This window comes from Pithys albifrons, chromosome 5, assembly GCF_047495875.1.
Source record: "Pithys albifrons albifrons isolate INPA30051 chromosome 5, PitAlb_v1, whole genome shotgun sequence".
Lineage (NCBI taxonomy): Eukaryota > Metazoa > Chordata > Aves > Passeriformes > Thamnophilidae > Pithys > Pithys albifrons.
Genome location: NC_092462.1, coordinates 73,739,795 through 73,759,319, shown reverse-complemented (window position 1 = coordinate 73,759,319; position 19,525 = coordinate 73,739,795). Strand labels below are relative to the sequence as shown.

The following is a 19,525-nucleotide window of genomic DNA, read 5'->3' as shown; positions in this document are numbered from 1 at the left end:
AGAGCCAAAATAGAAAATCCCACATCTTTAAGTAAAAAATGCTTAAAAAAGAGGCCAAAACTTCCTAAAAATCCCACGATTCAGAGGCAGCAAAATCCACTTAATGCAGTGGTGGTGTGGTGTTTGCAGTGAGCCATCCTGGGGTGATTCAGCTCTCACACCTCCTCCAGCAGAATCTCCAGGAATGGGAGGAGGGTGGGCTCTGCAGGAGCTCCCAGTCCACACAGCTGTCGCCTTCTCCGGTGCTAACAGAGCCTGGGCTCCCAACAAAACCCAAAGCTGCTGGTTCAGACAAGTATCTCCAGTGCCCAGAAGCTGCTTGTGCTATCCTGCTGGGCAGTGATCCAGGTGGGAGCCATCTCCTGAGTTACCTCTCAGTTCCCTTTGCTCTACAATGACTGAGCACCAGTTGGAAGGGATGTGGTGGTATTTGAACATCAGGTCCCTCCTCTGCTCAGAGCAGGGCTCGTCTCCACCTTGTATCCACTTTCTCAGAGCCTTCCTCCCCCAGTTTCTCCTCCTCTTTAACCCTCTGGGACCCTTTGGCAGCACATTTCACCTGCTGTGTCCCTTCTTGCTGGGGATCCTGGGATGAGTTTTCCTCTGCACTCATATCTTGGAGCTCAGGGAAGGACCTTGTGTCCCATCTAGGGATGAGTGTCCCTGATCCCGGGCACTGAAACCCATGTGGGCAGCAGGGAGACTCTCTGGACCCCAAGGCCTGGGTGGTGGATGGCACAAAGCCAGGAATTCCCATGGCTTCCTCTGCCAGACCCCACAGGAATCCCTCCTCAGCTCCCAGACACCACCAGCAAATTTATTCCCAGCCCCCAAGCCTGTCTTCTCTGCAGGAGGTGTGGAAAGGCCTTTGATTGAGGCCTGAGCAATTTCCTCTAATGCTTTCTGAGCATTTTTCAGATAAATCCATCCCTTGTTGGTCAGTGACCTCCCAACATGACGTCCACACCCCAGTGGGATGGATTTGGACAGAGAGGCCATTAAGGCAGCATCCCAACCAAGCCTGATTTCCTCTAAAGGAGCATCAAGCTGTTTTCCAGCTCTCACAGGAGCAGAGGAGCATCTTTAGCCATGACATGGAAAAGGGAGGTGCCTGCTCAGGCAGGGGGTGCAGGACCCCCCTCTCCACCAGCCCCCAGCAGCTGTTAAACCCCCCTGAGCCATGGGGTGACAGTGACATGTTTGTGGCAGACCCATTTGAGGAGCATTGTCCTCCCAGGCAGGAGCAGGGAGCTCTCCCTTGGCAGTCTCACTTGCTCTGTGTCTCCAGGCCATCAGTGATACCTTAAGAAGTTTCTCCTGTGTTTCATCCCCTCTCCAGCCAAGGTAAAGGCAGGAAAATGCACAAACTGGTGAAATCCATACTGTTTTCCAACATCCTCTAATTTATTCTGGTTAAATGTGGTCATTCTAATTTATCCTGGTTAAACTTTGGCACTTGGTGCTCCGTGTGCTGCAGCTGAGCACAGTGACCTCCATCCCTTCTCCTGCCTCTGGAGGGGCTCTCACAGACTTTGTGGGAGGCTTCAGAGCTAATGACGCCTTAATGATTCCATTAATGATGGATGGGAGAGGTTTAAATTGGATATTCAGGAAAATTCCTTCATGGAAAGGGTTGTCCAGCCCTGGCACAGCTGCCCAGGGCAGGGGTGGAGTCCCCATCCCTGGAGAGATTTCAAAGCCATGTGGATGTGGCACTTGGAGACACGGTTTCATGGTGGCCTTGGCAGTGCTGGGGTAACAGTTGGATTCCATCATCTCAGAGAGCTTTTCCAGCCTGAGTGATTCCATGAGCTCTGTGGTTGAGCCTCTCAGGCAGCCCCAGCCCCTTTGCCCTTTGCTGGTGTTAAAAGAGCTGTATTTTGGCTGAGCAGGGGGTGGGTTTGAGGGTGCTGCTCCCTCCCCAGCCCAGGGCAGACCTTTAGGGCTTCCCTCACTCTCGAGAGGATCTAGGATCCGGATGGCATGCGCTGGCTGTGCCAATGATCACCACGATGCATGTCGTTAGGAGATCAGCGCTAACGAAGGGGCATCCTCTGGGGCCCCAGGAAGAGCAGGAACATGGCAGAGCAAATCCGGTGCTGGAGACGTGGAGAAGGGACCCTGGGGCTGCTCTGGGGGGACTTGGGACATGACTTTGTGTAGGGATGTAGGATGGGGGCCCCGCATCATCCCAGGTACCAGAGGACACCAGAGCGCAGCAAGGATGTTCCCAGCTGGCTCTGCCCACCCCTGTGAAACCCCTCACCCCGAGATCACTTGTTCCATGACTCACCTCAAGTGACCCCAATATTTCCCCCCTCCAAACCCCTATTTTCATGTTTCCTGCCCACTTTTCCCTCTTTGTTCCCGCCTCACCCTCCCCTTGATTCCTGTAAGTGATTCCGCGTGGTGGCTGCGGAGCCTCTGCAACTTGGAAAAACATTTTATTAACCTTCCTTGACTTTAAAGAGCATAATTACATTTTAATCTCATATCCCTGCGTTATCATTCCAGACACAGAGTCATTTGAATGCAGATCATTCCCGACTTAATGTAATTTTACGATACAGTAATGAAGAGACAGAGCAGGAGCACGGAACACCCAATTTAGAGCTGACATTTGGGGTTCTTCTAAAGAAAAGTTTTCCCAGCCGGGGGCTTTTGCATCCTCCTTGGCCCTGCAACGTAAGTGGGTTTTGGCTCCTGCTGTGAAGGGATGGATTGGGATGGGGAAACGTGGCTGGTGCTCATAATATTGGTCACTAAATCCCCCATGGCTGCCCCACGTGGGTGGTTCAGCGTCACAGGGCGAATTTGGGAACTTGCTGCTCCTTTGATCTTGGGAAGAACTGAGTCAGGGGGTGCATTATCTCCACACCTCTGGAGTGGGGAAATCACCCTCATGTTAGCCACCAAAATCCCCCCAAAACCAGGACTGTCACCCCCCCAGGTTGATCCGTGCTCCAAAATCACTGGGCAGGAGCTGGGAGCAGGCTGGGACCCCCAGGTTCCCCCTCCCTGTGCTTCCCCCTCTCTGTGTGCCTCAGTTTCCCTTAGGGCCAAAGGGATGCTCTGGGGTTCAGCCTCTCCAGCATCCCTGGTTTCTACAGAGCTTTTTAAAGTGTTTTGGTTTCCCAGGGTGGGTTACAAGCCGGGTCACGGTTTCCTTGGGGATGCTGGAGCAGAGCAGCCCCTTTCCCACCCAGGGCACCCCAGTTCCCCCTTGCTCCAGTCAGGGCTGAGCTGTTCCAGGGCATTGATCCAGCAGAAAAGGAATGTCAATGAGGGGGAGAAAATGAGGGACACCAATGAGAAGGGGGGTAAACCCAAGGGACATCCAGGCTGATTTTTATCCTTCTCTGCCTCAGTTCCCTACCTTTGACAAAGACGAGTCAGGGTAGAAAACCACCCCAGAGCTGGACCACAGCTGGCAGCACCCCCCACTGCCCACTCTCCCTGCCAGCACGCCCAAACAAGCCCCTCCTCCTCCTCATGAGCCACGCCCAGCATTTTTTGGGAAGGAATGATGGGGTGGGTGCTCGTAGGTGTCCAATTCCCCTCTGCATATTCATTTCACTTTGCTATGTGGCTGGAGAAGGGATCTGGGGCCGGCAGGAATATTCATGGATGGATGGTGCAGGGAGAGAGGGTTTTGCTGCTGTTTTCTTTATACTGATGTTTCCCTGGTTTTTCTGCCTCCTTGTCTCTTGGAGAAGAGGTGGAAGTGGTGGGCGAGCCATGGGTGGCACTGATGGGTCCCTTTGGCCCAGGCCCTGGGGGGTTCTGCCCTGCACCCCAGTGCTGCAGCCCAGCCCCTGGGGTTTGGGGTGTATTTGTGCACTCCGAGGTTCTCCCCCAGCCCCAACCCCATCACTCCCCTCCAGCATCCCCTCCCAGAGCAGCACCAGTCAAACCAGCAGCTTCCAAAGCAGCATCCCACCCCAAAGGAGTATAATCCAAACCAGCTTTCCTCCCAAACCAGGATCCTCCAACCCAGCATCCCTCCCAAACCAGCATCCTCCTAACCAGCAGCCCTCCCAAAACAGCATCCCTCCCCAATCCACTATCCCCCAAAGCAGCATCTGTCCCAGAGCAGTATCCTCCAAAGCCGAATCCCTCCCTACACCAGTAACCTTCAAACAAAACACCCAAACCATTATCCCTTCAGAGCAGCATCCCTTCCCAAACCAGCATCTCTCCCAGACCAGAATCCCTCTGAAACCAGCATTCTTCCCAAAATCTGCATCCCTCCAAACCAGCATCACTCCCAGACCATCATCCTCCAAACTAACAACCCCTTCTAAACCACGACCTTCTAGATTCTCATCCCTCCCCAAACCAGCATCACTCTTGGGCCCATCATCCCACTGAAACCACCATCCCTCCCAAAATCTGCATCCCTTCAAACCAGTGTCACTCCCAATCCCACTTCCCTCTGAAACCACCATCCCTCCCCAAATCTGCATCCCTCCAAACCAGCACTCTTTCTAAAATCCACATCCTTCCCAAACCCACACCTCCTGAATGAACATCTGTTCCCAAACCAACATCCCTCTCCAGGCAACACATTCCAAACCCGCATCCCTCCCCAAAGCAGCATTTTCTGAAGAAGCAGCCCTCCCAAAACCTGCACCCCCTCATCCAGGTCCCCTTCCCAAGCCCTGGCCATGCCAAGGCTGGCCCGTGCCCCTCGGAGCAGCCACGGGTGGGATTCACCAGCCCCAAGTGTTGCTGCACTGAATCATCTAAATTACAGATTTGCTTGGATGCGATTTGGGAGGAAAAAAAAGACAAGGAAAAAAAAATTAAAACACAACAACAACAAAAAACCAACCCATCCCTCTTCTTCCTCCTCCTCCTTCCCTTGGGAAGGGGCAACGGCAGCATAAATAGGAGCTGTCTCAGCACAAGGCCAGCACAGCGTGAGCAGCTCCCCCTGGCACGCGTGGCACAGCCTCGGGCACCCTCCACCATGGCAGAGCCTTCGCTGCCCCTCTCCTTCCTCTGCCTCCTCGCCTTGTCCTCTGCCTGCTACATCCAGAACTGCCCCCGGGGCGGGAAGAGGGCACTGACCGACACAGCCTTTCGACAGGTACGGCACGGGATGGGAGCCTGGGGCACGGGATGGGGCTCTTGAGCGGGCAGAGTGGCTCTGTGGGGTGCAGAGCCTCCCTGGCACCTATTGGCACCATTGGCCGTGCCACACTCCTCGGAGCAGCGCAGTGTTTTGGGAAGGGTGGGGGACATGCCCAAGGGCACACGGTGGGGCCGTGGCGGAGGAACGAGCACCCGGAATGCTGTTGGCACCTCCAGAAGCTCGAGCTTGGCCACAGCAGAACATCGAACAGGGGGACAGGACACTCATATGGAGAGGGGACAGGACGTGAGGGGCAGAGGGACCTTCCAAAGTGGGGCCAGCGCCGCAGCACGAGGTGGCAGGGACAAGATAGCTCATCCTGCGCCAGCGTGGCACCTCCAAGGGCTGGAAAACGGGATCCTGGGGAGCCGCTTTCTAATACGAGAGTGTTTAGGGAAGGTCCTCCTCCTTTTTCGGGGTGCGGGGGACTCAAGCAGCTCCTTCCCGCAGTGCATGCCCTGCGGCCCCGGGAACAGAGGGAACTGCTTCGGCCCCGGGATTTGCTGCGGCGCCGAGCTGGGCTGTTACCTGGGCACGGCGGAGACGCGGCGCTGCGCCGAGGAAGACTACCTGCCTTCACCCTGCCAGGCCGGCGGGCAGCCCTGCGGCTCCGGGGGCCGCTGCGCCGCGCCCGGGATCTGCTGCACCGCCGGTACCGGGGCTGCTGGGGTCGCTGGGGTGATGGCAGGGAGAGTCCGGGCAGTCTGGGGACCATGGCAGGGTCACAAGGGCATGGGGCAGAACTCCGGTTAAACCTCCTCTGCTGTCGGGGTTTACAAAGGGGAAACTGAGGCACGGAGGGGAGGTGGTGTTGGCTCCGTTTTGAGATGTATTGGGATAGTTGGATTCAGGGAAGATGTTAGGAAGAAATTCTCCCCTGTGAAGGTGGTGAGGCCCTGGCACAGGTTGGGCAGAGAAGCCGTGGCTGCCCCATCCCTGGGAGTGTCCAAGGCCTGGTTGGATGGGGCTTGGAGCAACCCTGGGCTAGTGGAAGGTGTCCCTGCTCATGGCAGGGGGTCAGAACAAGATGATCTTTAAGGTCCCTTCCAACACAAACCATTGCCTGATTCTAAAGGACTGGGCTCGGAGCTCCTTCCCAACCCACCATCATAAGCTTTTTCCCAGCCAGGCACACTCAGCCTCCCCCATGTGCCAGGAAAACCCATCCAACCCCACTCCTGGTTATCGGGAGGCACAAAACCGTAGCACAAGCCGTGCAGGGCCCCCTGGCTGCCACCAACCCCTTCGCCACCTGAAAAGAAACCACTCAGGGTCTTCAGTAACCTGTTCCATCCCCACGCCTTTCTTCCTGACGAAGAAACGTGCGCGATGGACGCCGATTGCCTGGACGAGGGCGGGGACGGGGCTCAGGAAGCGGCGGAGAAGAACCTGACGGTGTTGGACGGCTCGGCTGGAGATCTGCTTCTCAAGCTCATGCACTTGGCGAACCGGCAGCAGCAGCAGCAGCAGCAGGGCAAGCATCCCCTCCTCTGAGCCAGGGCATGGGGCATACTCACCCTCACCGACCCCCCCCACCCTGGCACTGTACATACGAGACCCAATAAAAGTCCTCGTGCACTGTGTTGGCTTCATCCTGGGCACTGGGGATGGGTCATGGGGCTCCTGTCTGGGGACTGGGGATGGGGTTTCATTCCCTTTCCCCAGATTCCCTCTGGGAGTGGGGATTTGGCTCTTTCATGGGGCTGGGTGCAGGATTTGACCTCATCCTTGCAGCGTCCAGGGGAAGGAGTTCAGGCAGAGCTGGACTTTGGCCGTTGAGTCCCTCCCAGCACCCCCAGCAGCACCCAGGGGTGCTCATCCTCCCAGCACCCCCCCCAGCCCAGAGAGACTGGGGACAGCTGGGACGTGCCACCATCATGTTACCTCCTGGCCAAGTCCCTCTTAAGGGCAGATTCGGAGCCTCGTTGCCTTCAGGAACCAGCACATCATCTACTAAAAATGATAAAAAGTAAGGAAAAGCACCCAAAACCCCCCATGAGCAGACAGGTTTGAGCTCCCAGCTCCAAGCACCCCCCTTGGGCTGGTCTCGTCTTTCCCTACAATCGTTCATCAAATTGGTTCCCTCTGGACACAGACAGGAGCAGTGGTTAACCCACTGTCACCCCACCCAAATTTAGGTTAGTGTTACCCCAACCCTTTCCCCACCCTTTCCCGGTCTCTTACCCTGCAGGGTCCTGCTCCGAGCTCTCTCCAGGGTGGGACTGGCCACAGCACAGGGGACAGCTGCTCCTTTATAGTGTCCCTGGGGGAGGTGGCACCTCCAGAGAGGCGGAGCTCCCTGGCACAGGTGGGATCCATCCTGCCAGCTCCCAGCACCGTTCAGGGGGTACAGGACTGATCCAGCACCTGCTCCCTGCCATCCTATCCCAGCCCTGGGGAGGTGGGCAACCCCAAATCACCCCAAAATCCTTGGGAAATGTGGCAACATCAGCATGGATGGGGGGCTCCAAGCTGGGATGAAGGAATTGGGCTGTTCAGCTCAGTCCTGGAACTCAGACTGTTCCGAGATGTAAGATGTGAACCCAACATTCCACCAGCACCGGGGACATGTGGCTGAACTGGGATGATTCTCCAGCTGATGGAAGCCTTAAAATCAGGGTGTTGAATCCCCCAAAACATTGGGGGCTGATAACTGGGGGGGGTTTACCCACTTGTCCTCCCAAGACACATCCTGGGGGGGTCTGAGCACCCCCGGAGCAGCTGTAGGGGCTCCAAATGGTGACTCCCCATGTCCACCCTGTGCTGCAGCCAGGGCTGAGCTGCTGGGACAACACATGGCAGGTGCTGAGCCCCATTTCCAATGCATTTCCATGGATCCCAGAGCCTGGCTCATCCCCAGGGAGTGGGGCTGACCCCGGCTGGGTGACACAGACCCTGATGCCCTCGCACCAGACATGCTAAGTGGCGGATTTCAAAGCAAAGCCAGAGGGACAGGAAAAGGTCACAGCTGTCGGGCTCCAGGCTGCCTAATTCCTAATTAAGCCAGTGCAGGGTAATGATCCCAATGGACATTATGTTTTGTCTGCAGCAGGGCAATTTATTCAAGCTGGGAAGCTCCTAATTGGGATAACGAAGGTGAAGGGCTGGGGTGAGCAGGACCTGGGCGATCACATCATCAGCCTTCGGCCTCATCCTCAGTGCTGCTTCTTGGGGTGGGGGGGGCTTTGCCTGCTGATGACGTGGCTCAGGGCAGCACGTTCAATCCCTGTGTGCCACTTCAAGGAGAAACAACAGGGAAATTTGGGATTTAAGGCCTTTGACCAGGAGGTTTTCAAGGGGTTGTGGTGCTGCTGGATGAATGTGGGTGGGGATGGGCTGGGTGTCACCATCATCCCAGGGCAGGACAAGTCAGTGCTGAGCATCCCCCAAAGGCCAGGCAGGGGTGGGTGGACAGGCCAGCAAAGGCATTTCCCAACCCACATCTTGTGGATGATCCCAGAGAAGGTTGTGTCCACTTTCCACCCACCTGAAGGAATTTGAAGCAAAGGTAAGCACATGCCCCTCTCCCCCTGCTCCTGGGTGGATGCATCCCACCCACAGCCACCTTCCTTCATCCCTACCCCCCCCATGCCGGAGGGGTTCCCAACGGGACACAGAGGGACTCGCCACAGCTCAGCAGCCCTAAGTGGCCGGTGGAGAAGGGCCCCGAGCCCCAGACTCCATCCGCAGACTCCACGCGTTCCCCCTGCAAGTTGGAGTCATCACGGAGGAGAAAACCAACACCTTGGCCTTGCCCTCACGTCCTCGACCTCCAGCTATTAACCAAGCCCTCTGGTGTGGGAAGCAATGCCTTGTGGTTTTTAAGGACCACGGGTGACGCCGGGGCCAGAATCCCTAAGTAGGAGCCGGGACTATAAATACATGGGCAGTGGTTGGGATGAGCAGCCAAAAAATCCTCCCCGTCCCACCACCATGTCCTGCAAGGCTCTGGCACTCTGCCTCCTGGGGCTCCTGGCTCTCTCCTCCGCTTGCTACATCCAGAACTGCCCCATCGGGGGCAAACGTGCCGTCATGGACATGGACATCAGGAAGGTACGTCCTGGCGGGACTGGAGCATCCCTAACCCCATCCTTCCCCTATCCCAACCTTCTCCCTCCTGTTCCCTGAGCAGTGCCTGCCCTGCGGCCCCCGGAACAAGGGCCACTGCTTCGGGCCCAACATCTGCTGTGGGGAGGAGCTGGGCTGCTACATCGGCACCTCCGAGACCCTGCGGTGCCAGGAGGAAAACTTCCTGCCCACTCCCTGCGAGTCGGGACACAAACCCTGCGGCTCCGGCGGAAGCTGTGCCGCCCCCGGCATCTGCTGCAGCAGCGGTGAGTCCTGGGAGCCTTGGCCCAGGGTCCTGGAGTCCTGTCCTGGGGTCCTGGGAGTCCTGTCACAGGGTCCTGGGATCCTGAAAGTCCTGACCTGGCATTCCTGTCCTGAGGTCCTGGGAGCCTCGGCCCGGGGTCCTGGAGTCCGGTCCTGGGAGTCCTGTCCTGGGATTCCTGTCCTGGTCCTGGCAGTCCTGTCCTGGGGTCCTGTCACAGGGTCCTGGGAGTCCAGTCCTGCGATTCCTGCCCTGGGATTCTTGTCACGGGATCCTGGGATTCCTGTCACAGGGGCCTGAGATTCCTGTCACAGGGGCCTGGAGTCCTGTCTTGGGGTCCTGGCAGTCCTGTCCTGGGATTCCTGTCACAAGGTCCCAGGATTCCGGTCCTGGGGTCCTGGGAGTCCTGTCCTGGGATTCCTGTCCTGGGGTCCTGGGATTCTTGTCACAGGTTCCTGGGATTCCTGTCAGTGTCCTGGGAGTCCTCTCCTGGAGTCCTGGGATTCCTGTCCCAGGGTCCTGAGAGTCCTGTCCTGGGGTCCTGGGATTCCTGTCCTGGGATCCCTGTCATAGGTTCCTGGGATTCTTGACCTGGGATTCCTGTCACAGGTTCCTGGGATTCCTGTCCTGAGATTCCTGTCCTGGGAGTCCTGTCACAGAGCCCTCATGGGATGGAATTCAGGGTTATATGGGACAGTGGGAAGGGGGATGATGCCCAAGAGATCGCCTTTGTCCCATCCATGTGCCAATTAATTGCCCCTAAAAGCCAGGGCCACCCTGCTCTGGGCAGACTTATCCCAACCCCAGGGAAGGGATATCAGGGCAGGAGGGAAGCAGCCAACAACCAAGTTTTGGGAGCTCAGCAAGTGCAGGATTCCTGTGGGGCATGGCAGAACTGCTATGGGGTACAGCGACCTATGCCCCCTCCTGCTTGTTTGCCAAAAAAATCCCAACCTCCTCCCTAAAAGAAACTACCAGAGATCCCACCTCTAATCCCAGGAAATGTCAGGCTCATTAAACCCAAGAACCAGGGTGGGCTCTGGGGGCTGGTTTGGGGGGTCTCTGGGGGCCAGTTCAGGAGTTCCCTGGGAGCTATTTCAGGGATCTCTGGGCACTGTTTTGGGGGGTCCCTGGGAGCTGTTTCAGGGATCTCTGGGCACTGGTTTAGGGGGTCCCTGGGGGCCAGTTTGAGGGTCTCTATAGGGGCAAGCTCAGAGGATCCTTGGGAGGTGTTTCAGGGATCTCTGGGCACTGGTTTGGGGGGTCCCTGGGAGCTGTTCAGGGATCTCTGGGGGTTGGTTTGGGGTCTCTGGGGGCTGTTTCAGGATAACTGGGGTCCAGTTTGGGGTCTCTCTGAGGGTTTAGGGGTCCCTGAGGGCTGCTCCAGGGGTCTCTGGGAGCTGTTTTGGGGGGTCTGGTTTCACACCACACTCCCCCCTCTCTCCCCTCACAGAGGGCTGTGGGACTGACTCAACCTGCGACCAAGAGATGCTGTTTGTGTAGCCCACCTGGCAGAGAACCTGCAGGATCCTGTATCCATCCCACTGTCCCAGCCCTGCCTCAGGCTGGGAACAGGCAAGCTGAGAGCTGTGACTCAGCCTGAAGTGATGAGCTTAATTAGAAATAAAACTTGTACAGAAAAACAACCCAAAGAGAAGTCTGTGGGGTTTGTGTGCTTGCCTGGTATAGATGCAGGCTTAGGAGGAGAGAAAAAGACATTTTTAGGAAAACGTGGAGGTAAAAAGTGAGGATTTCAGGTCAATTATTTGATGGAAGAAGAGTGGAGGGACCTGTGGTCAATCAGCCTGGGCTCTGAAGGGACCTGTGGTCAGTATCAGCCTGGGCTCTGGCTGAACCTAAACCCAGCAGTTTTAGGGCAAAGCTGAGAGTCTGAAAGATCCCAGCAACCCAGAACATCAGGAGTCATTCCAGTTTTATCTACATTTCTACCCCAGGTCATGAATAAAAGAAGGCTGAAGAGGGGAATAAGGAGATACCAAAAATCCTGGATCATTCAGCCACATTTTCTCATTCAGCCACAGCAAGGGATGTGCAAAGGAGGGTTTAAAGTGTGACCAGGGGTGACAGGTCCTTCCAGCCCAGCAAAAATCAGGAGCAACAATTAACTCCTTCACCCAACAACAAAAAAGGGGAGGCCCAGTGTTTCCTAAAAATCCATTCTGCCCTTGTTTGCCTCTGGAAGCATCCAGAGAGGATGACAGCAAGGAGCTCAGAGCCAGGATCTGCCTCGGGACCGCTCCTGCTTCTCTCCCCACATGCTGTGTGTGAACGCAGGAGGGATCCAAACCCGTGGGAGGTGGAATCACAGGCACATCAGCAGCCACACAGGCTGAGCCAGGCTGATGGAGCCTCCAGCAAGCCCAAGTTTCCCTCTCACCCTCCTTCCCACAGGCGTTAACCCTTGGGAAGCAGCACAGCCAGACCCCACAGCCTTTCTCCACCACTTCAGTGGTCAATTTATACATTAAAAAGAAGAATCCAGGTTTGTCTGGGCAGCCTCTGGGCACGGAGCAGGCCAGGAGCCCCACGCCAGGGTGGCTACGACAGCATCGTTCGCTTGACGACCCGCCCGTTCTTGTCGATGGCGAAGTTGTAGTTGCGTGGGTTGTCCAGGCACTCCTCGATCCGGGCGTCCAGGTTCTCCAGGGTGATGAAGCTCTTGGCTTCCTCCTGGACCAAGGACAAGGATTATCCCCTCAGAATTATGCCCTCAGCATTATCCCACCCTGGTCTCAGAGCTCTCGCTCAGACTCTCTCCCATCCACATGCTGTCAACACCCCCTGGAAGGCACCAACACTTGTGTTCCCAGATACCAACAAAGATCTCTGGGAAACAAGCCCACGGCTCCCACATGGCTCCCATGGGCTGCCAGCAAATCCCTCGCAGGGCCTGCTGGCAGCCTGGCCCCCAGGAGCCACCAGCTGCTCTTACCTGCAGCTGGAGAACCTCCTTCTCCTTCTCCTTCAGGAAAGCCTCCATTTTCCTGGCCTGCTGCTCCTGAGCCTCTAACTTCCTCCTCCTTTCTTCTTCTGCTTCTTTCCTGAGTCTCTCCTCTCTGCCAGGTAGAAAGGGAAATAAAACCTGATGGATGAGGTGACACTCCCATCCTGAGGAGAGCAGGGCACAGTTCTGGCCCCTCAGCAGCGAGAGGCGCAGGAACCACTTCATAGGCAGAGTTATCAAAAAAGGTCATGATTCAGGTCTGGGGTTTTTGTAAAAATTAAACCTGGCTCTAAGTGAATTTCACAGAATCACAGAATCCCAAACTATTCTGGGTTGGAAGGGACACACAAGGATCATCGAGTCCAACTCTTCAGTCAATGGCCCACACAGGGGATTGAACCCATGACCTTGGCGTTATTACAACCAAGTTTTAACCAGCTGAGCTCATCTCAGTTTAGATCTGCACAAGCAGAAGCCAAAGCCACGAGGGGCCGTGGGTCCTGCTGACCTGCGTGCCCTCTGTCGGGCGTTCTCCTCGTCATTCCAGGCCATCAGGCGCCGGTGCTCCTCCAGCAGCTCCACAGAGTTCTCCCCGCTCAGGCGCTCCTCCCGCTTCTTCTGCAGCACCTCGGCCCTGAACTCAGCCCTGCCAGGAGCAGGGGAGGCCACTGAGCTCCTGCCTGGGCTGGGAGCACAGGGGGTTCTCCCAAACCTGCCCCAGAGCACAGCCAGCCCTATCACCCTGTCCCACAGCAGCCTCAGCCCCACCACCCCGTCCCACAGCAGTCCCAGCCCCACCACCCTGTCCCATGGCAGTGCCAAACCCATCACCGCAGCCCACAGTGGTCCCAGCCCCATCACCCTGTCCCACAGCAGTCCCAGCCCCACCACCCCGTCCCACACTGGTCCCAGCCCCACCATCCTGTCCGACAGCAGTCCCAGCCCCACCGCCCTGTCCCACAGCAGCCCTAGAACCACCACCCTGTCCCACACTGCTCCCAGCCCCACCGCCCTGTCCCACAGCAGTCCCAACCCCACCACCCTGGCCCACACTGGTCCCAGCTCCACTGCCCTGTCCTATACTGGTCCCAGCCCCGCCACCCTGTCCCACAGCAATCCCAGCCCCACCACCCTGTCCTACAGCAGTCCAAGCCCCATCACCCTGTCCCACACTGGGACAGCCCCACACTCAGCCCTTTGCCCTATACCCAGACCCCTGACCCATAATCAGACTCCCAAACTGTCCCCAGCCTCACATCAGCCCCCCAATCCCATACCAAGAGCCGCATCCAGCCCCCAAACCCTCTCTTACCCCATAGCAGCCCCATCAATAGCCCCCAGCCCCCTGACCCATACCCAGCCCCCAAACCTTCCCCAGCTCCACACCAGCCCCAAAATCCCAGACCCAGCCCCACAGCCAGCCACCAAACCTTTCCCAGTCCCACATCAGCCCCCCAATCCCACAACCAGCCCCCTGCCCCATAACCTTCCCCAGCTCCACATCAGCCCCCCAATCCCGTACTCAGCCCCACAGCCAGCCCCCAAATCTTCCTCATCCCCACGTCAGCCCCCCAAACCCATACCCTGCCCCATAACCAGCCCCATAACCTTCCCCAGCCCCACATCAGCCCCCCAATCCCATACCCTGCCCCACAGCCAGCCCCCCAAACCTTCCCCAGCCCCACATCAGCCCCCCAATCCCATCACCAGCCCCCAGACCATCCCCAGCCCCACATCAGCCCCCCAATTCCATACCCAGCCCCATAACCTTTCTGAGCCCCACATCAGCCCCCCTGCCCCATATCCAGCCCCCAAACCTTTCCCAGCCCTACATCAACCCTCCTGCCCTATATCCAGCCCCCCAACCCTGACCTACCCCACCACCCCTTGCCCCCCATCCCCACGGCGGGTACCGGAGCGCTCCGAGCACCAGCCGGTGCTGCCGGTACCGCTCCAGCACCACCAGCAGCTCCTCGGGGTCCACGGGGGGCGGCATCTTCAGCCGGTCCGCCTTGGACTTGGCGGGGGGATCATCGCGGCTCTTGCGGCCCCGCGCCGGGACCACCCGCGGGGACCACCCCGGGCACAGCGTGGGACTGGGGCCGGGGCCGTGCCCGTGTCCCGGGGCTGGTCCCCCCGCCAGGACGTGGCGGCAGCGGCACAGCGCCCGCAGCATGGCGGGGACGCACCGGGAGTGACGCCACGGCAGGAGGAGGGGAGGGAGGGCAGGAAAAGGAGCGCGGGCTGGCGGGAAATGGAGTGCGGGGAGGGAGGGACGCGCAGGACAGGGCACCGGAGGGACAGGGACACCCCCGCGGGACATGGCACCCGAGGGACAGGGACACCCGAGGGACAGGGATATCCGTAGAGCAGGGACACCTCCACGGGACATGGCACCCGAGGGAAAGGGACACCCATGGGGCAGGGACACCCCCGCAAGACATGGCACCCGAGGGACGGGGAGATCCGTGGGGCAGGAACACCCCCGCGGGAAACGACACCGAGGGTCAGGGACATCACCATGGGACATGACAGCTGAGAGACATGGCACCCGAGGGACAGGGACATCCCTGCAGGACATGGCACCCGAGAGACAGGGACATCCGTGGGGCAGGGACACTCGAGGGACAGGGACATCCCCATGGGACATGACACCCAAGGGACAGGGACATGCATGGGGCAGGGACACCCACAGGACAGGAACACGCGTGGGGAAGGGATATGGCATCCGAGGGACAGGGACACCCACGGGGCAGGGACACCCCCGCAGGACATGGCACCCGAGGGACAGGGACGCTCGAGGGACAGGGACATCCCCATGGGACATGGCACCCGAGGGACAGGGACACCCGAGGGACAGGGACACCCGTGGGACAGGGACACCCCCAGGGGACACCGACACCCCCGTGAGACACATACCTGGGGGACACGGACACCCCCATACGGGATAGGGACACCCGTGGTGTAGGGACACACCCGCAGGACACAGACACCGGAGGGACAGGGACACCCACGGCATAGGGATACCCGTGGGGCAGAGACACCCCCACGGGCCATTGACACCTCCGTGCGACACATACGCGGGGGACACGGACAACCACCCACGGGACAGGGACACCCGAGCGACAAGGACAGCCCTGCGGGACATGCACCCCCAGAGGAACACTGACATCCGTGGGACACAACACCCCACGGGACACGGGCACTCTCCGTGGGACGCACAACCCCATGGGACACGGATCCCCCACGTGGGACACCGACACCCGCGGGGCACGGCACCCCCAGAGGGCACAGCCCCCCCAGGACACTCAGCCCCCTCTCACTGGACCCCCTTCTCAAAACCAGACACGGCCCTCCACGGGACACGAATTCCCCGCGTGGGGATACGGCACTTTCCGTGACGGAGCATCCCCACAGCACACGACACCTCCCACGGGACACTCATTATCCCCACGGGACATAGACCTCCCACGAGAGACAAACCTCTCTTGTGAGACCCTCGCACGGGATAAAACCCCTCGGGGGACACTATTCCCCATGGGACACGGCATCCCCACGGGACACAACCCACCCCTTCCCCGAGACAGCCCCCCATGGACACCTGCCCCCATCACACCCCCACGCGGAGCCCCCTCAGCACCATCACTCGGCACAGGTGCCCCCCAGCCCCTTTATTCCCCGAGTGGGGGTCCCGGGTCGCTCTCGCGTGGGTCGGTGGGTCCGGTCAGGGGCGCAGCGCGGGGCCCTGCGGGAGAGGGGCCGGGGGAGGGGGGCGGTCAGTCCCGGTTTTGGGACCACCCCCTGTCCCCCCTGAACGCCCCCAGCCCCGACCCCGCTCACCAGCAGCGGCTCCGCCCCACGGCGGGGACACGGGGGTGGGCGGCAGCGCCCTAGGGGGGCCGGGACCTGCGGGACAGCGGCCGTGAGAGGGGACCCCGTGATGGGGGGACACCCGTGGGTTAATCCCGGGGTGGGGGATTCCAGGGTGGATAATCTGCTGGGGCGGGGGGTAACATGGGAGGGTAACTCGTGGGGAGGAGATAATGGGGGAGGGAGGTGGCGATAATCCAGGAAGGGGTGAATAATCCAGGGAGGATAATCCGAGAAGGGGAATAATCCAGGGAGGATGATTTCGAGAAGTGTAACCCAGGGAGGATATTCGAGGAGGAGAAAAAATCCAGGGAGGATATTTGGGCAAGTGTAACCCATGTAGGATAATCCAAGGGTGGGGGGAATAATCCAGGAAGGGCGATTTGGGGAAGTGTAAACCAGGTGGGGATAATTCGAGGTGGGGAATAATCCAGGGGGGATATTTCGGCAAGTGTAACGCAGGTGGGGATAATATGGGAGTGGGATAAATCCTTGAGGGAAAGGGTGTAAATTCGAGGGGGGTGTAAACCCGAGAGGGGGTAATTCGGTGGGAGAGGTGACTGCAGGGGGGGATAAATTTAAGGGGCGGGGGCGGGGGGGTAATAAATCCAAGAACTCAGAGAGGGGATAACAGCGGGAGGGGGCCAGATTTGCAGAGGGGTACAATCCACGCAGGATATGGGGATGGATAACCTGAATGGGGCATAATCCAGGGAGGATAATCCTGGGTAAATATAACCCCAGGAACACGGGGCTTTTACCCGGGGTTGGGGAGGAGTGGGGCACACCTTGAAGGGTGCTACAAACCCTGGGACAGGGTGGTGATGAGTCCAGGGCAGGGCCACACGGAAGGGGTGGGCATCATGCTTAGAGGGAGGAAATGACCCCAGGGACATCGGGAATGACCTGAAGGGGGGTGAGGTGGAGGGGACACACCCTACCTGGAGGTTCGGGGGCATCCTGAGGTCCCGCTTGCCCCCTGGGTACCAGCCGTGGGACCAGTGCTGGCCGGGCACACAGGGCAGGGCACAGCTCAGCACCAGCAGCACCAGCAGCACCAGCGACCCACGGGGAGCCATGGCTGGGGGGCTGTGGGGGCACAGAGGGTCCTGTCCCACCAGCACCCACCCCGGGGGGCTGCAGGGTGGGGGGTGAGCACCCGTGGGTGCTGTCTGGGGTGGTTTGGGTCCAGCAAAAATGGGAACCCCCCAGGAATTGAATGGGAGGATGGAGGAGGAAAGGATGAGCACCCATGGGTGGGTTTGGGATGGAGATGTGGAAAGTATGGCCTAGCATCTCTTTGGGGTGGGTTTGGGATGGAGATCCAAAAGGTGTGAACACCCATGGGTGCTGCTCTTTGGGGTGGGTTTGGGGATAGAAATGCAGAATGGGTGAGCACTCCTGGATGCATTTTGGGGTGGGTCTGGGATGGAGATCCAGAGTGCATGATCCAGCATCTTTTTGGAATGGGTTTGGGACAGAGATGCAGAGGGAATGAGCACCCATGGGTGCTGCCTGGGGTGGGTTTGGGGATGGAGATGCAGAAAGGATGAGCCCCCATGGTTGCTCTTTGGGGCTGGAGAAGCCGGAGGGGCTCAGCCACCCTGTGGTGCTGCTGGGATTTGGGTCCAGGATGGACACCCAGCCCCATGGGTGCTACGGGTCAGATTTGGGGTGAGCAGGACCACCCAACCCGGGATCTACCCCCCTCCTGGGGCCAGGACAGCCTCACCTGGCCGGGCAGGTGCCGGTGGCTGGAGCAGTGACTGGTGGCTGGAGCAGTGGCTGGTGGCTGGAGCAGTGACTGGTGGCTGGAGCTGTGGCTGGAGCTGTGGCTGGAGCTGTGGCCAGAGCAGTGGCCAGCCAGGCAGGCAGCACTATTTGAAGGGCTCAGTGACAGTGACGTCGTCCTGGCCACGGCTCCCACAGGGGGACCATTACCTCGCTGATGGCATCGGCCTCCCTGTGCCACTGTCCAATGTCTCCTCCTTCCCAAAACCCCTTGGCACCCTGACACTCCTTCTTTGGGGAGGTCTGAGCACTGACCCCAGTGTGGCTCCCTACCCAAGCTGGTGTTCCTCCCAGAATGGGCTCATTTCCTGACACAGATCCTGTCAGCTGGTAAAGGGATGGATCCAGCTTGGATGGTTCCTTTGCAGCCTCTGGGATGCTCTTGAAGGGAGAGGTGCCTGTTTTCCCACCTCAGCCCCAGTTTCCCTGGTTCTCCCTCCATTTCAGGCTCATCACCCCCAAATCCAGGCTGGATGTTGGCAATGGCCATGCCCAAAGCTCCAAGGATGAGATGTGATCTGGCCCTGGATTATCTCTGGCAGCTGCTCATGTCTCTGCTATTTGCAGTTGGATGAAGGATGCAGCCAGGGCAGATGCTGTGGTGAAAGGTCAAGACACCTCCTCCAGACTCCAAAATTCCCTCATTCCCCCAGAGATCTTGGAAAGGAAGGAAAAAAAGGGGGGAAAACTCACTACTGGCACCAGGGAACAGCCAGCACCCCTTGGGCAATGGGATGGAAGGGTTTGGTGGGGTGGTCCATGTCCCTGGGTGGAGCATCTGGGGGAACAAGTGCAGCCCCCCTGTCCCAGGAGGCTCCCCATTTCTTTTGTGGTCACCACGCTGATTTCTGAGTGTCACTGACACCTTTGGCCCCACACCCCCAAATTCAGGAGTTGCAGCTTATTAGTGACAGGACGATGTTGGGGTTCATGAGGAGGTGCCAGGTGACAGAATGGGGGTGATGGCAGCAGCAGCACAACTTTTGGAGGGGTGCTCTGGGTTGCTGGGGGTGTCCCCTGGCCTGTGTGCCTCCACCCACCTTCCCTGTGAATCCTGCCTGGATGAAAAAGCTGGAAAACTTGGACACTCTGACTCATGGGCTGTTTCTTCCAATGTTTCCCTACATTTCCACCCCATATCCCCTGAGTCCTGGGGCATCCTGGGGCAGGGCTGCCACCACTCCTGGATCCTGTGCTCCCCATCACTGTGTGGGGTGTCCATCCAAATCCTTGGGAGAAAACTTCCACTCCAAACCAGTTCTTCCAGTGTCTGCAGAGAGGATGGAGCTCCCCCAGTTAACCTGGGCATGGTGTCCCTGACTGCAGGAGGAAAAGGGAGGGGTTCTCTCAGACACCCCTTTATAACAAAAATAACCCCCCAAATTAACTTGTTTTTTAATACAGAAGAGCTGCACCCCCTAGTCCTCAGGAC

General features: G+C 58.6%; 3 protein-coding genes across 3 annotated transcripts; 2 read left to right on the top strand and 1 right to left on the bottom strand.

Moving 5' to 3' along the window:
• The first annotated feature begins 4,742 nt into the window (after positions 1-4,742).
• LOC139671968 (vasotocin-neurophysin VT) lies at positions 4,743-6,654 on the top strand. The gene is made up of 3 exons (XM_071555270.1): positions 4,743-5,092; positions 5,588-5,789; positions 6,456-6,654. Exons 1-3 carry the CDS (start codon positions 4,973-4,975, stop codon positions 6,629-6,631), a joined length of 498 nt encoding a protein of 165 aa, XP_071411371.1. The 5' UTR covers positions 4,743-4,972; the 3' UTR covers positions 6,632-6,654.
• A 2,416-nt stretch (positions 6,655-9,070) lies between these two features.
• Positions 9,071-10,970, top strand: LOC139671967 (neurophysin 1-like). Its single transcript, XM_071555269.1, has 3 exons — positions 9,071-9,190; positions 9,270-9,471; positions 10,921-10,970. Exons 1-3 carry the CDS (start codon positions 9,071-9,073, stop codon positions 10,968-10,970), a joined length of 372 nt encoding a protein of 123 aa, XP_071411370.1.
• Positions 10,971-11,917: 947 nt separating this feature from the next.
• Positions 11,918-14,628, bottom strand: MRPS26 (mitochondrial ribosomal protein S26). Its single transcript, XM_071555268.1, has 4 exons — positions 14,346-14,628; positions 12,941-13,078; positions 12,421-12,544; positions 11,918-12,158 (listed from the first exon to the last, which is right to left on the bottom strand). The coding sequence occupies exons 1-4, from the start codon at positions 14,606-14,608 to the stop codon at positions 12,027-12,029; spliced, it is 657 nt and encodes a 218-aa protein (XP_071411369.1). The 5' UTR covers positions 14,609-14,628; the 3' UTR covers positions 11,918-12,026.
• Positions 14,629-19,525: the final 4,897 nt, after the last annotated feature.